This window comes from Streptopelia decaocto, assembly GCF_964273445.1.
Source record: "Streptopelia decaocto genome assembly, chromosome: 15".
Taxonomy (NCBI): Eukaryota; Metazoa; Chordata; class Aves; order Columbiformes; family Columbidae; genus Streptopelia; species Streptopelia decaocto.
Genome location: NC_138670.1, coordinates 2150914 through 2167410, shown reverse-complemented (window position 1 = coordinate 2167410; position 16497 = coordinate 2150914). Strand labels below are relative to the sequence as shown.

At 40.8% G+C, this 16497-nt stretch overlaps 1 protein-coding gene across 1 annotated transcript in view; it reads right to left on the bottom strand.

Moving 5' to 3' along the window:
* Positions 1–16497, bottom strand: part of TMEM132D (transmembrane protein 132D) — a gene marked incomplete at both ends in the record, with an annotated part of 200627 nt that overhangs the window by 153478 nt on the left and 30652 nt on the right. Inside the window, one exon of the mRNA XM_082066324.1 lies at positions 2777–3665. Coding sequence (XP_081922450.1) covers positions 2777–3665 — 889 coding nt within the window. The remainder of the gene's footprint in view (positions 1–2776; positions 3666–16497) is intronic.

Below are 16497 nucleotides of genomic sequence, written 5' to 3'. Positions count from 1 at the left end.
GAGGAGGAGGAAAATTCACTGACTGGCTAAAAGTCACACTGGAGCCTTATGGATTATTGTGTCCCAAATCTGCGTCTGCAAGGAGAGATCTGGTGTGCGGTGAAACAGGTATCTTGGAACACATCACTTTCTCTACAGCCCTTCCAAGTCATCTGACCACATAGCAGGTTTTAATGTACGAACCTGCATAATCCCCATCTAGTTTGTATTGCTACCCTTTCCTATGTATTATGATCAATCATTTTGTTGGTTATTTACATGAATGGGCCATTTCTGCTCCTTTTTGCTCCACCCTGACTGATAACATGGAGAGCCTTTCTCATGTCTGTTCACACTCCCATACTTACACATGTTCTAACAGGAATGAAGCTTCTTTCAGTCTACCCTGACCCAACATCTGCACCTCTACAAACCAAGAGAATTTCAAGGTTTAGAGGCTTCAAACTCAATCAGGTCATAGAAGAGGTCTCTGATGGGATTTATACCATGACAGCTGGAGGGTCTGTTCTGAAATCAGAACAGGCAGCATATCACAAACGCACAACCATGTCAAAAGAGAACCTATATAGTATAATCACAGAATGGTTTGGGTTGGAATGGACCTTTAAAGATCATTAAGTTATGGACAACTGACATACTAGACCAACTTGTAAGATTTCCGATCCTGAAATAAGGCCTTAAGTCAGTGAAAGGTTACTTCAATATCAAATCACTCGGAGTGATTTACTCCTAAAGAGAGGGTCATGAAAGAAGCATCTTATCCAACACTGGGGTTATAGGAGAACCCAACATAGAAAAGGATTTGAACCAAAGCAATTAATCAAGCTCAATTTTTGCTCCTACCTAGTATTAGTTTTTGCCCTTAGAGCAGAAGATACACAGATAAATTAGCAACCACTGAAAATGCAATTAGTTATGTACGTGTCCTGGGGGGATGAATGCAGAATATAGATGCTAATATTCTGACCACAAAACCAGCCAAACAGAAGCTCAGACACGCTGTAGCTCGATCAAAGACAGGCAGTGGTGGAACTGACATTAGAACTATTCTGATATTGCTGCAGATTATCATCTGAAAGCCAGTTACTGTTAGAGAAAGCAGGTCAGGAGAAATCAAAACTCATGGAAGTGATGGGAGTAAGGGCAGGCCATTACACAAGTTTATGTTTTAAAAGGTAAGAGCAAAGTGGTGGTTTTTGAAGAAGAAAATGCCACATTTTTCATTTTGAACTGATTTTTGCTATTATTAGCTCTTTTTTTGTATTTTATGATATCTTAGATCTTAAAATAAAAAAGCCAAAATTCAAACACATTGTTTCCTTTTTGTTTCAGAAAATTAAATTTAGAAGCATTCATTTAGATGTTCAGTTTTCATCCTAATTTAAACAAAGCAAGATTTTTGAAAATTAAAAACCTCCACATAATTATAATGTTTATAACTAGCTCTGCTTTTAACTGATCACAGCTCGAGGAAACAGAGATGCTTTGAAGTCAGGTTTCTAAGAGACTGAATTTACAGAGTAAGAACAATAAACAGTTTTCACCTTAATTCTCTCTTAGAAATAAAAGGTTTTTAATGTTTAGATTTCAGCCAGTTTTCAAATGTAATAGAAGTCTCCACACATGTCTGCAGTAATATCCCTTAAAGACACTGGTATAGAGAAAGATAGAAAGGTGTCCCTGAATGCTTACTATAGGGAACTCAGATTGTCTGCCTTGAAATTAGTCACTCAGGAAACAATTTAAATCTCAGACAATGAAAAGCGGATATGGTGAGGAGAGTAGATAGACAGATAGCCTGCTGGTGTTGGGCTCTGCCAGGTGAAGAGGAAACCATCCTTGAATCAGACAAACACCAAGGTCAGTCCTAATCTCAGAAGCCAAAGTCCAACATTTACCTCCAGTTCTAAGAGAGCTGACGTGAGTTATAGGTAAGAGATAGAGGAATGAAATCAGCTCTACACACACCACGTGTCAGCCACACAACCCTGGTTGACAGTGCGGGAACACAGTGGCAAACTTGAAAAGACAACTGAACAGTCTCACTTGCACATCTGCGTTCGGTTTGCCCCCATACAGCCTCATAGTCTTTGCTGTTCTCCGCTTTATGATAACACTGGTTTGTTCTGGTGAGCTTCCCACTGTAACATCCTAATGCTTGGAAAACAACCAAGTAAATCAATGTGGAGCTTGATGTTACATTCAGAAAAAAAAACCACAAACCACCACACGTATTTTTCATTTTCCAAAATGGTTTTGGTATATCAATAACGCTTAGGAGCCTCAAACTTCCCATAAAACAGAACCAGGCTTAAAAGAAATTGGGGGGAAATGTTTAAGCATATAAATCCTACTTAGATGCCTAATTCTTGCTCACTTCCTATAAATATCTTTGCGGATTTGAGCTTTACTAATCTTAACATGAGTTCAACGAGAGATTAGGAGCACTGCAAACTCCAGCTCAGGAGACTCTCAATGTTATCTCCTATTAGCACACAGATAGGTCCCAGCTCTACTATTTCAATTTTTATAAGCAGTATTTCAAAGGACAACTTCAAGAAAAGGCCTTTTCTCACTCAAGATCACATCTCAGACAATTCACACAAGATTAGACTGAACAACAGGAGAAACGTTAAGTCAGCCAACTACAATACCATTTCTGTAGAGCAGCAACTGAAGGATTGTTGGGCAATTTAATCCATGAGAAAGTGCTTTCCCATATCAAGAGCAGAGAAACAAAAAAATAAGGTACCAAAGAAACACAAACCAGCCTTACCTCAGCGTGAACTGATCTTCTGTTGAATTTTTAGCAACAGATACAAGGAAAGTCAAAATGTCACCTTGCTTGACAGTCTTTGGTGCATACTGGATGGCAATATTATTATCCAATCTCATTTCATTTAAGGAAGGGACGGCATGTGTCTGGTAAAGGAAAACACTTCCAATCCTCTGCAAGGGAGGTCCCGACTCATCAATGTCATTGCGCCCTGGTCGGATCCCATTATTTTTCCTTACATCCTCCTTGGTGCACTCCCCTTTCTCATCTCCTGGTTGTATGGCATAGTAAAGCTCCACAGGGCTCCCTTCAGATTGATCCATTTGTTTCTTACGGCCAGCAACAACCGTGGGGGGGTTAAACCAGCTCGGCAGGAGCTCCAGCTCCGCCACACACAGGCCCAGGTCCCCCTGGAGGCGGCAGCTGCCTCGGACCTCGCGCGTCTCTCGGAAGGCGAACACGCGCAGGCAGGGCAGCCGCTCCGTGCTGCTGTAGTCATCCCAGTCCCTGCCCACCATGTAGAACAGCACCTGCACTTTGGGCTTGCTCGGGTAAATTTTGTCACTCATTATGAAGGCCTGAAGTTTCCAGTTAAAGGAGAACTTGTTAGTAGATCCAAATGGATTTGAAGACAACATTAAGTCCTGGGGCACTACTTGTTCAATGGAAAAAGGTCCATAGCTGGCATTTAACACAGGTGGCCTCTTGGATTTGTAGATCAGAAAGGATTCCACTCGGGATTGCAAGCTAGAATTCCTCATAATATCCTGGTTGGCTTCCTTAAGAAAGAAGGAAACATCCGCATTGTGGATACGATAGGTCACAGGCAAGTAAGTTGGCAGTAAAGAAAACCTCTGTATACTCTCCAGGATCCCTCGACTCTCAGTCACTGTTGAAAGGAAAGGAGAGTTTAAAAGATCAGATCTTCATGTCATACCGTGATACAACCTTGCTGACTTGACTGAGGGGACTGACAGCGGTGTAGCTGCTATCAGTGGCAACAGCAAGTATCATCAATCCATGCAGAGGTAGCCTAGGTAGACGATGATTTATCTAGTTAGCTTGGAAAACCACAGGTTCTATGCTCTACATGGCAGCTACATTGGAAGAAGTAGCCTGGGTAGGTTTACCTGTGCCACAGGTCACATCTTCACTTGCAATGCATTTATTACTGGAGAGCAAAACTACCCAGTCAGCGTCTGTAACATAAGATCACTGCACATGCACATTTGAAAAGGAATTTGTTCACTAAAGTTACAACTGTACAGAAAACCAATGCAATGATTTTACATCAAATGCTGCACATGGACCACTTAGAGCTCACTTCAATCTTCTTTTCAGCACTCTCAAGCAATACATGGACTTTAAGTGGTTTCCTGAACAAGGCTGCATTTCACTTTAAGAATAGTTGGCACAATAACCCTTTACACAAAAGCTCCTTTACAACACTATGGTGCGAGAGGATTTCAAAAGGAGTGTTATTTGCATCCAATGTATAGTCCCTTCCATTTGGCTTCATCTATGAAAAGAGGGTTTTTTCTGTAAATATCTATCACGATTCATGCCACAGTTGTAGCCTCACCTGACATTGTTCCTTAATACAAGTGCATTATCTGCAGGCTGTACATCACTGCACATTGAAAGAACATTTTCAATGACACTGAGCTACTCTTAGTGCAAGATATCTATTTTAACTATGCCATTGAGCAATTACCCGAGGCAGGCTATCATATTAAAGAAAAAGCTCTCCATCCTTTCTAGGAACTGCCAGTCCCAAAGAGCAGAGAGACGCGCTTAGAAATACAGATGCAAATACAATATGACCTCTCCTGTTTGAACACCTGACCTTGGTGCTTATGCCTTCATACCATAATTGTGAAATAAATTGCATTTTTTTTCCATAGCAAACTCAAATCCTTACCCTTCTTCAGAAAAGTAGCAAAGAGCTACCACAGGTGGCATTCAACAGCAACCCAGTTTCTCAAGCTCTAGTTCACAAATGCCTTATTAGTTCTTACTTTTTGTTTGGCATCCAACCTAAATATTTATTTCCTCAGCCAGTCCTGTGGTGGCCTAAACTGACATCAGTTACTCCTCACCGCCAATCTACCATTTCTGTGCTGCAATTCATTGCAAATCCTTGAACAGGATAGAAGCAGCTGGTTCTCTTCAAATCCTAGTTTTAGTTCCTAAATCCCTCTGGTTTCAGACTGCAAGTGTTCACCAACAGCCATCTGGAAAACGCTTCCCACACCAACAACCACCTTATGCAGGAGATCTCACGCCGCCATAGACTCGGACAAGTCGCTTTTCCTGTGCTGCTGGTTTAAGTCAGAAAGACCCTTTATTTTAGCCTTGGTCTTTTCAGCATGCAGCTCCACTCTCTCTCCAGATAGTCATTGAGAGAAGATGAAGTTTTTAAAGACCTTTTTCTAGATAATCCCCCAACAAAGATTTCTAACAACTCTAAATGGCTTTGCAAGTACTTAGAGTTGCAGAGAGGCATCTCTCCCATCCAGCCCTAAGGCAAAATCTGTTCTGCTGTTGTACTGCTCAGATCACCCAGCCCATAACATCCTTCCTCCATCTAATGTCCCATTTATAAATTCCACACTCATTTTGTACTCCTCCCAACAGCTTGGCAAAGCACCATTAAACACACTGAGGCATCAAGGAGGCAACTAAAAGAGAGGGAAAAAGCTCAGGGTATTCAATTTTTTATTTCCCTTATTTTGATTGCAGCTCCCTCCCTTGCACTCCACAGGGAGAAGTACATTATTTTTATATTAAAACTAACAGAGTGTTTCGCCTCATAATTTTTTAATCATTTATTTTAGTGCTTAATTATCTAAGGGATTAAAAATCTTGCTTCTGTATTGCCCATCTCCACAGGACAACATTCCTCAGCGTTTGTAAATCAATGACTCTTCAGAATAGGAGAGCAACACAAATTAAAGGGAGAAAACAACCAAACAAACATAGCCAAACCACACAGCACCAGCAGGTGAATGGGCTGTTACAAAACGGGAGCAATCTCACCAGATAGAGCGGGGTCCACTGGTTTTTAAACGCTGGGGCAATGGCAAACTGGTCTGCTCGCTGTTGCACTTTCCCGTACCATAAAGCCATGGATGTGCACCGAACCCAAACTGGTTACACTGGAAGCTGGCGGCAGCTTTCCAAACAGCCAAAGGCCAAAAATTCTAACAATTCTACACTTTCATCTGGGGAGAGTTTTAATCAGCACAAACAGGAAAAAAGATACTCAAAAACTACACTGAGCTCTGCAGTACCATCTGGATTTTGACTGTGAAAGTCTATAAAGGCTTCTGAAGAACAGGAAATTAAAACCAAAAACAACTAACAGTGTCCTGCATTGCAACCATGACTATTTTTGCAAAAATTACACAAAGGCAGAATTGCAGAAGACTACAATTCCATTTCTTTCCTGTACCACTATATCCAAAGGCTCGTCTACACGGGGAACTTGGCAGCAGAATAACCAAGTGCAAGCCTGCAGCACATTAACCAGGCTCACTGGTTCCGCGTGGACATACGGCACAGAGCATGTCATACTCCACGTCAATAGAAAAAGCAGCAGTACCAGATTAAAACAAACTTTGAGGAGTTTAATCTGTCCATATAAGCACATGTTCCTAAGATCCATAGAGATCCACCCAACTTGGAACAGATTGGTTGTTGCCAGCTGCAAGACCACTTGATGCTAAGCTGCGGCATTGCAGAGGAGCCCAGCAAGTGACACCTGAGCGCCACTGATCTGCAGCTGGAGTGACTGCCGCACTGCACAACCGCTGCACGAGCCCCGCAGGTGCCGAGCAGCGTCACCGCATTCTGAATTCAGGACATGATCCCCAACACTTTGAGGCAAACCAATAAAATCTAATTTTGATGCTGTGCTTATGCCAGGAGTTATTATTTCTCAATCCCTTACAACTACGTCTGTGTTTGACCTCTCATGCTGTGAATGGTTTGGTGAGGATTTCAATCAGTGGCTACCTGGGAAGAGATGCTCTAGTAGGGTGGTTTTCTCTCCTCTCTCTTTAGTAAAACTTCCCCTGACTGACACTGTTTAAAAACCACTTGTCATTGCTGGAAGAAGCAAATCATTTGCAGGTCAGTGAATTTGAAAAAATCCAAGAAAAAGGCAGCACATTCAGTCTCCTCCTGCACAGCCAAAGCTTGTGCATATGATATATCCCTGAACGTGACATGGTAAACATGCTGAATTTACCTTCCCAAAGGTCATACTGCTTTCTTGATTAGGCTATTAATTTTTGTGCTGCAGTCTGGCTAAAAACCTTAAATCTTTATTTCTTTATTATCATGTAACAGAAGCCCTCAGTCAATGACAAACACACTATTCATAGCTCAGTTTTACCACAAAGGTATTGACCATGGCTTCAGAAAATTGAAGGTATCTGCCAGACCACTAACTTCATTCTATATCGCCAGATCCTTGGGACTTCATTGCCATAACAGTTCCTTTATTTTTAAAACTGTTCATTCCACAATAATCCAGCATTCATGAAAAATAAAATGCTCTTCCAATCAACTATATAATGCTACTATTTAAAAAACATAAATTGCCTTTTTCTTGTAGATTGAAGGGAACTTAAGCAAATTGCCTTATCAGCTGCAAGCTCAGCCTGCTAATGCAATAGTTGAAGCTTGTTGCTGTATCTTGGGGATTGAGATAAGTGGCTCTTTTCAGTCTACCCAGAAATTTTACCTTTTTAGTTAGTTTCAGCTGATCTCCTTGAATCTTCCGAACACTTTTGCTCTCCTAGGTTTGTTATGCATTGGAATATAAAAATACATGAAAAATCTAGCAGTGTGATCTATTTCTGGATCTTCAAAGTAACGTCACAAGGATGTCCATTCCATTAAAACTTCATGCTCAGTTTTGGAAAGTTAAGACATTTCATCCTGAAGCCAGTTAAGTGGCTGAATCCACCAGTGCTCAGAAGTACGGCGATTTAAAGCCAGGCTATAAACACAGCGAATTCCATCCCCGGGTGTATCTCAGTTCTTAACAGAGGGATGATCTGCTCTCCCAGTGTATGTCACTTACTGCAGGCAGAGTCAATTAAGACTGTATTACATGAATGTCTGAGTAGAATCATTTCCATCTTATCGGATTTCTTGGTTGCTTGTCATGTTCCTTCCTCAGGCTCAAGCATCTTTCCACACAGCCCTTACACATGAGCAGACAAAAGCAGAGCTTTCCAAGGATGACGTGCTGTGTTCCCTCTTTTGCCTGTCTTGTGGCAGCTTCAAATTGCTTGAAACAATTAGCGCTGCTTTCTCCAGCTTTTGATTAAGTGCTCTGTTTTACTGAGAACAGCTTTATGACAGAGTGACAAACCGATGGGATATTTTGATCTCAGACAGAAAGGCAATACAGGCTTGATGGCAGTTGCTCATTTGCTTATTTAAAAGCAATGAAGTTCACGGGTTACACTTGGCAGATGCATTGGAGGGCAACAAATGAAGCCCACGGGAAGGAAGGTACCACATCCCGTGATCTAAACCTGCAAACCCACCCGGCATCCGACTGCAGATGATTTTCTTTCAAACCATTTTCACACAGCCACACACCTCATCTGTGCAGTAACACAGCCAGAAAAGTATTTTAATGACTTGATGCCTTAAACACATGAATCTATCCCACAGATATCCACATTGAAAATTGCCTGCTGGAGTTATTGCCTGACAAGAAATTAAACCAAAAGCTGCAAGATTAATTTTCTGTCAGGGTATACTACGTTACATGCATCCCAAACTGAACTGCTTGGTATCCAGTTGGACAACCAGCCTTCCTTCCCCAGTTAGCATCTCATTTTAGCACAGATTCTGGGCTTTTAATTATATTATTAAATCTTTATTACTTCTGCAACCAGAAGCCTTAACCTAAATCAGACTTCCTCAGAAGGAGCAGTATTTGCCTGAAAGCACCTACAATTCAAGTTAACAGACAAGGTTTTAACAACTGGAAATTGATGCCAAAATAGTGATGGGATTTACCAAAAGCCATAAAGCCAGAATTCATTCAGGGCTAGAAACCAATCATAAACTACTAATTAATCTGTGTAGTTAGTATTTGATATGAACATTATAGAAACAGTATAGAAATAGAACAGTATAGAAATAAAAGAACCCAGCCTCTCTGGCAGCAGGAGCCCTGATCTTCCCTCCCAGTGTTGTCACAGCACTAGAGAACAGTTTCCAAAAAACTCTCATGATTTCGGTCCCAAACACCATCATCCTAAAGGGCAACAGGACGGTGATAAGGCTAAATTGATGTGTCACAAATAGGAAATAAAAATAGAACCCTGGAACCCAAGAGTCACGCCTTTATCTGTAGCAAACTAAAAAGAAAAATGGCTTCAAAGCCAAAAGTCCCCAATTTCTTTTTAAGTCCTTTCCTTATTAGCATTTCAGACTGCTCTGCCTGCTTCACTTTATAACATTCCTTGTAACCGTTTCATCCTTGGGAAATTATCATTCTTGTCTGAGAACAATGTTGTTCCCAACCTGCCAACATCCCCCCTTTCCCCAGGTTGTAACAACTCTTGTTCCAGTTCTGCGCGTCTGTGCGGAGCTTGTTACAAAGCAAGAGAAAGATTACTTGAACATCAAGGCCTCAGACTACGCACAAGAGGTTCTTTGTATAAAGGTGACTCCTTATTTCTTCTAAGAGAAATTTAAAGAAGTTGGAGTATTGTTAGCGAGCGCAACATTCATTACATGACAAAGTAGATGCTGAATGAAGCAAATTAAACTTTGCACAGATGCAGCCAACTCGTACCATCATTTCTAAGAGGAATACACAGTTGCAAACCATTTTTCTTATGCCAACTCTCAAGCATTACTGCTCCAGTCAGAAACAATTAAGTGTTACAGCCTGTCCACCAAAGCACATCTTAACTGCTTTTGCTTTTGTGTTATCAACCCTCTTAGATTGCTCCTCTTGAGAAATCCTGTAGTCCATCCTACAGTTTCTCTAACTCCACAAAGAACTTTCCACAACATAAGTAGGAAAAAAATACAGGATGACATTCATCCCAGAAGAGTCTCCAAATAAAACACTGACTCAGAAAACAAGAAATACATCTGCAGAGCAACCCTCAAGTAAGAAATCTACTCCATCTTTAGTGGGGTACCATTTGGCCCACCTCAAAGAATTGTCACTCAAGGGTTTCAAGACTCTAGGTCAAGCTTCTGATTTGACCTAGAAGGGGGCAGTAGATCTGGATGACAGACATTGTACCTACTATCAAGTATGTGTTTGGACCATTCAGCTGCTGTGACCATGACAATGTTACATTGTCAATGGGATGTTGCTAGACCACAATGATTTATATTATACAGTCTCTCCACACAATCTCTTTCACACAGGATCTAAGTTCCATGTTCCAGAAAAATTTAGAAGTTAGGTTCAGAAAACAGACTTCTAGAAAGGGAGCTCTTGCTCCACCAGACAAAGCAACTGGCCCCACAGAAACAATCCTCAGTCTTACCATGAGCCTCTATCTGATGCGTCAAAAGTAGGGCAATAAAGTCAAACCAAAATGAATCTGTTGGTTTCCTAAGCCTGCCTGTCAGGAACTCCTTGTGGACTGCTGTAAGTGATGAATCTGAACGTTGAATCATGACTTCAAAGGATTTCCATGCCTCCATGTCTGGAGTGAGAGCGGGCATCTGATCTTGGCATACATGAATGCAATGATCACTAAAGGTCATCTACTCATCCAGCACTTCTCATGCTTTAAGTGTTATTTGAGTTGATGTTTTCCTAAGTGCTCATCCTTGACACACGCTCTCAGATGGAGATTGTCCTCCCAGTTGCTGTATCAATCCAGGAATTGCAGTTGCCTTAGCAGGCCCATTGAATCTGATGAGCAGTCAGGTAAGGGCTTTTTGACAACAGCACTATAGCCTAATGACACAATATTTTCTTTGAATATCATATTTTACTGAAGTTTAAAGAAACATTTGTAAATTAATCATTGATGTCAGGACAGATTATGCCTTGTCATCCATTAGGAGAGAGATGAACAATCCTGAAGTTATTTTATTATTCACATTGACAGACAGATAAAGAAATCATTTAAATAAAAGGGCCCCAGAGGAACACATACACCTTTATATTACCAAGTGATACAAAAATGATCAGAGAAAGATCATATAAAAAAGGCAAGTTCCCACCTGAAAAGGCAGCAAAGTAACAATTAGAGAGAAAAGTATTAAGATAAAAGGATACGGCACTGTTCCACACAAGATCTGATGCCAGCCTCAACATGAAAGGGCAAAGCAGTGATGGGCACCAGTTTACAGGAAGAAAAACACAACTAAACAACCACACAGTCACGTTAACTACTGGGGAAGAGGGAAAGAGGGGCTAGGAATATTTTTCTGACACTCCAGATGCAAAACATCAATAATCACACAGAGGGCTGTCCTCAATCCATCAATGGCACGTGATGCAAGGAACAGAAGGTACCAGACACATAAGACGCATCATTCCCTTGAGTGTGTCATTGCTCCCAGCAAACGGAGCTTTCATCCCTGGGACTCACCAGACCATCTTGACACAAACCATCTCTTGGCCTTTTTTTTGTAATTTTGATGTAATTATGTAATGAACCATAGAAAGACTGGATCTCTCTTTAATGAAAATAGTACCAAGGCAGGTGCTATCCACTCACAGCCTGAGGCACCCTAATGGTGAAAGAACTAAGAGACAAAAGCTTCAGTGTCCAGCATATTGAAAGTTTTCTCAGACTTTCAATGGCAACGGTTCATGTCTCCCTTCCTGTCACCCCTCCCTTCCGATGTCTTCACTTGCAGAGGCAGAACAAAATGATGTGATTTCAATTATTTAGAAAAACAAAATGAAACCAAACATATCCACAGCCTCAAACAACCCACAAACCTACAAGGCTGAAATTCTTGCCAGGAATAGCTTGACTTAAATACAATTTCTAGTGTATTATGTTTAGGAACCAATAATGGAAAGCAGGGCTGGTAGCACAGGGGCACAGAGGGCCAAGAGTCCAACACTGGCTGTCAAACTCCTCACAACAGACAGAAACACAGGACTGTGCATCGAACAGCCTGTACTGCTTAGACACTATTCAGACAATGGGAAGTCAATCAGATTCTGCCTCAAATGTCTGCAAAATTCCCCCTTCATTTTCTGTAGGGATACCAGGGACCATGTGGAGGCTGCAGGTCTCCTATCAGGCCATTATTGATGGGAAGAAAAAAATCCTAAGCATTAAGTTAACACCTGACTCAGCAAAAGTAATAGGCCAGTTATTGCTGCTGGCCTTTTATGAGACAAGCCATGTCTAGAAACCCTAATCTAATTGCAGCGGAATGCGAAGTGTGGCACAGACGTGTCTGCAGCTCCTGGCTCAGTCTCCCCCCAGAGTATGTTTTTAAAAAATTCATTTTAAATTTGTTAATCCATATCGTGCCTCTACAAACTGCCGTAGGCTCTGTGCCTAACACTGAATTTGTACAACCAACGGTTACAATATTGATCGTCTATTGCTACATTTACTAACAAGATAAAAAGATTTTAAGTCTTATTCAAATAACACCATAATGCTGGTATATGTGGTAAAGTTCCAGGAATGCCGATAAAACTATCAATGTTTCATTAAATACACACCCATTTTATATTCATTAAAGAAAGTGGAACTTAGAAATATCTGAGTGCATTCTCAGAAAGAAGTGAAGATATTAATGGGTATTTGTACCTGAAAAGTCTAGAGATCGGAAAGCACCATAGAATGAGTACACACACGTACACACACAAGCGTAGATACAAGAAAGAATCTGACTTTTCTAGCAGGGAACACAGCCAGAGCTCATTAATACTGATTCTTGGGTGCTTCTGTTCTTCACTCTGCTCTCTGGGATAGAGGTGCTATGAACATGGGAATGCTCAGTGTTCTGAATCCACAGGGTGCTCCTGCTCAGGAGATTAAGGAAACACAGGTTTAATTCCTATCCTGAAAAGCTGTTCTAAAATAACATGTACAGTCCGAATCTGTCAGCACCCACTATGGTATCTCACCAACTTTCCCCAAATACAAAGGCTATACTCATTAACTGAGATGAGCAAGAACCTTTTTGACATGTTCTTATTAGCTTCTGAGTCACGAGGTCTTCATCCTTTGCATGAAGTTTTCTCCCTTTGCTGCAAGGTACATCTGTAACCTGACACATTCCTCATCCTTTTCATCTTCTTGTCAACTAAGTAGGAAGCTCAGGTCTCTCAGAAAAATAATTTGCCTGAAAAGGCAGCACCCAGGCAGTTTCTCAGGAGTCTTATTCTGACCACTGAATGGCATCAAACTTCCAGCAGGCCTGTAGCTTGCTTACAGATGTTCCGCTATCACCTGTGGTATCTTGTCTCTGTCTCTATGCCAGAGAAGAAAAATTAACGTGCACTTTCTTCCTAAGGGAAGTTTTGCAGAGCTAAGCGAAGCAACTGTGTGTGCTGCTCTCTCGGTCTAACAGGCAGAAGAGTTAAGAGGATTTAAATTATCATTTTAGAGATCCATAATAATTTTTTTCCCTATCCGGGCAAACTCCAAAGGGCATGAACTCCTGAACTCACCTAATATTCATTTAGGTAAATCTGGGCAAAGTGCTTGGCTCATGCAAATCTCCAAAATCTTATTCAGAAGCTCATTCCAACTTTTCAAAACATCCTCCTCCTCTTCTTTAAAAGTCATTTCTACATAAGCTGATACTGATGCTACAGTGTTTGACACTCCGTAAACACCTAAAAATAGAAAGGTAAGCTACAACTCTTTTCTCTTTTCTTTTTCTCCCTGACAAAGTCTCCAATGTTTTCTTTGGCACTTCTCTGGGATTTTGTTCTGTCAATTTTGAGCCAGTTTCACATCTCTTCACAGATCCTAAAGGTCATATTAAAATCTGCCTCGGCTAAATACCTTGTTTTCTTGAAGCCTGGCTAGAAATTGGAATGTTATACTGGGGCATCACAGCCAGAATCCTCCGAGGAGGATGCCATGAGACCTGGAGCTGGGGACTCCAACTATTTAATTGCAGGAAAGTTCCTCCTGGAGAATGCAGAGGGTGTTTGAAATTCAGCAGCAATAAAGTCTGCAGGGGAGCTGCACAAGAAGCACCGAGAGCTCAACATTATTTTCCCCTACCCTGCAATTATCTTGGATACTCAAAAATCCCTGCTACTTGGACACGAATAGTTTTGCATTCTATTCCCCCCAGAAGCTTTGAACAAAAGATTTCAGAGGCACTGGTGAAAAACACACAATAGAAAGCTCAGAAACAATAATCCTACATTTAAACCAAATTACAGATATACTTTCTGCCAAGCACGTCTTCATGCTTATTAAGAGCACAAATTGAAGACCCCGTCACAGTGAGCTCTTCAAGGCTGGTTTTCTGAGCATTCAAAACAATTATCCTCATGAGTCTCTCAGTACCTATTTGCACATGAGTCCATAGGCACATCTGAAAGTTTAATTCATTTTTAGCATCTATATTTGTGTATAGTTAAAAGCAAATCCTACTGCAAGCAAACATATTACATTGCATATGATGAGTCTGTACTAAATGTATTCTACAATTATATAATTGACAGATGCTTCACATCGCTGCTTGGAAATGACATTAAAAGATGAAGTTCTCCAATTGAATGGTGATAAGAATAAAGAGAAGTATCTAGTAGGTAGAGCGAGCCAGATGGTGGAATTTGTCTGCAAGCAGAAAACCAGAAGAGCATTACCCTATTTGTGTTGCCTTTGGAACACACACTGGGCCCTGCCCTTTCTTCAGCAGTGCTAATTCATGGAACCGACACCGCACTTTGGCACATTCCACTCCCAATCTGGGTTAATAACTGATTCTTCAGCTGCCCACCTAACTGATCAAAAACCAAAACCAATTCTCTCAGGTCAATCCAAAGTGATTTTTATAACCCCATCACTACAAAAAGGAAGTAAAAAAAAATTAAAACCTTAAGGAAAGGTTTGTGTTATCCTTCAAAAATTAAACTTTTCTTCTCAGCCTTCCTAATAAATAGGTACTGGCATTTTTTTAAGCTAGAACACACATAATGAAGGCAGGTCATTTAAAGCCTGACATTAGCCGTTCATAGGGAAGTATTCTTGACCACACTAACCACCCCTCACTGTCCTGTTTGGATAATAATCAAATCACTAGATAAATGGAATAAATAGTTGAGCAAATATTTCCATGCCCAGTCACCCTGATCCACAAATCACTACCAGCTGTTGTGTTATTACATAACAAAGATAAAGATTAAACTTGTATTTGGAAGACAACACATATATAATTAAGACTGAACAGAAAAATACTGTTTACTTAATCTAATTTATATGACTATTTCTTGGTTTACAAATTAAGTTAAGCTTCTTTACATATCTATGCATGCAGTCTACAAATACTGAAGACCCCTTTCCTGGTCCCTGAAAAATGGTTTCAGTTGCTCAAACAAATCAGAGAACACAGAGACATTTACTGCCTGGCACTTTAGGAAATACCCAGGAATAAATCAACCAAGACAAACCACTGAAAGTGAAGGAAAGCAAAAGCATTAAAATGACATATTAAAAGTGTTCTCCCAAATTACATAGAGTTCACAGAGGTGCCACATATAAAATTAAAGACTTGAGGGCTTTAAATTGTATAAATAGCCAGTAGCATTGCAGATACCATGGTCACTGAAAGTGAAGAACTTTGCCTATCTCAAGTAATTTTGATACCTTACTATTCCAGCTGAAGAAGGAAAACAGATCAGATTAATTGGTAATATCTTGAGAGGAAATACTTGTAATAGGTGAAGAATCTCATATGCAGTACAGAAATAAAAGAAATGTTCCTAATAAAAAGTTCATCAGGTAAAGTGCGCACAGCATCTCATGAGAATTAGCAGAGCAAGCAGATTGTGGCTAAAAATGTTATATAGCCAGTCTGTTCAGGCTGATATTACATCTCTGCTGCACACACACACAGTTCCAACCCCTGATATTACATCTCTGCTGCACACACACACAGTTCCATCCCCTGATAGTACATCTCTGCTGCACACACACACAGTTCCATCCCCTGATATTACATCTCTGCTGCACACACACACAGTTCCAACCCCTGATATTACATCTCTGCTGCACACACGTGCAGCTCCATCCCCAGCACAAAAGAATTAAATTCTGCTTTGTTATAACTGTAACACGAGCTAAAAGTAAAGACTTGATACCTGGAGCACCACAGCGTGTTTCTTAGTGTTTTTCTGCCTCTTGCTTCCTTAAATCACCCAAGATGCACCAGCACCTTGTATGGTGCCCACGGCAGGACCATTTCACATCAGTTTAGCCCCACACCACCGGTGGTTTTGTTTTGAGGGGGGGCTCTTGGTTTGTTATTGCCTTTTTTTTTTTTAAATACCCATCCTGCCAGGATGTTTCAAATTATTTACATTTAAGAGGACACACAATCATAACACACACTTAATTTCAGCTCTAGCCTCTGAAAACAGGACTCTTCTTGTTTCCTCAACAGAACACAACGTGATCTCCGCTTAGGAACATGCGTGATTCCGTAGGCTGCATAACTGAAGGCAGCAATATATCACCTTTTCTCATAGTTATGAAAATAGTCAACTCCCATCCTTG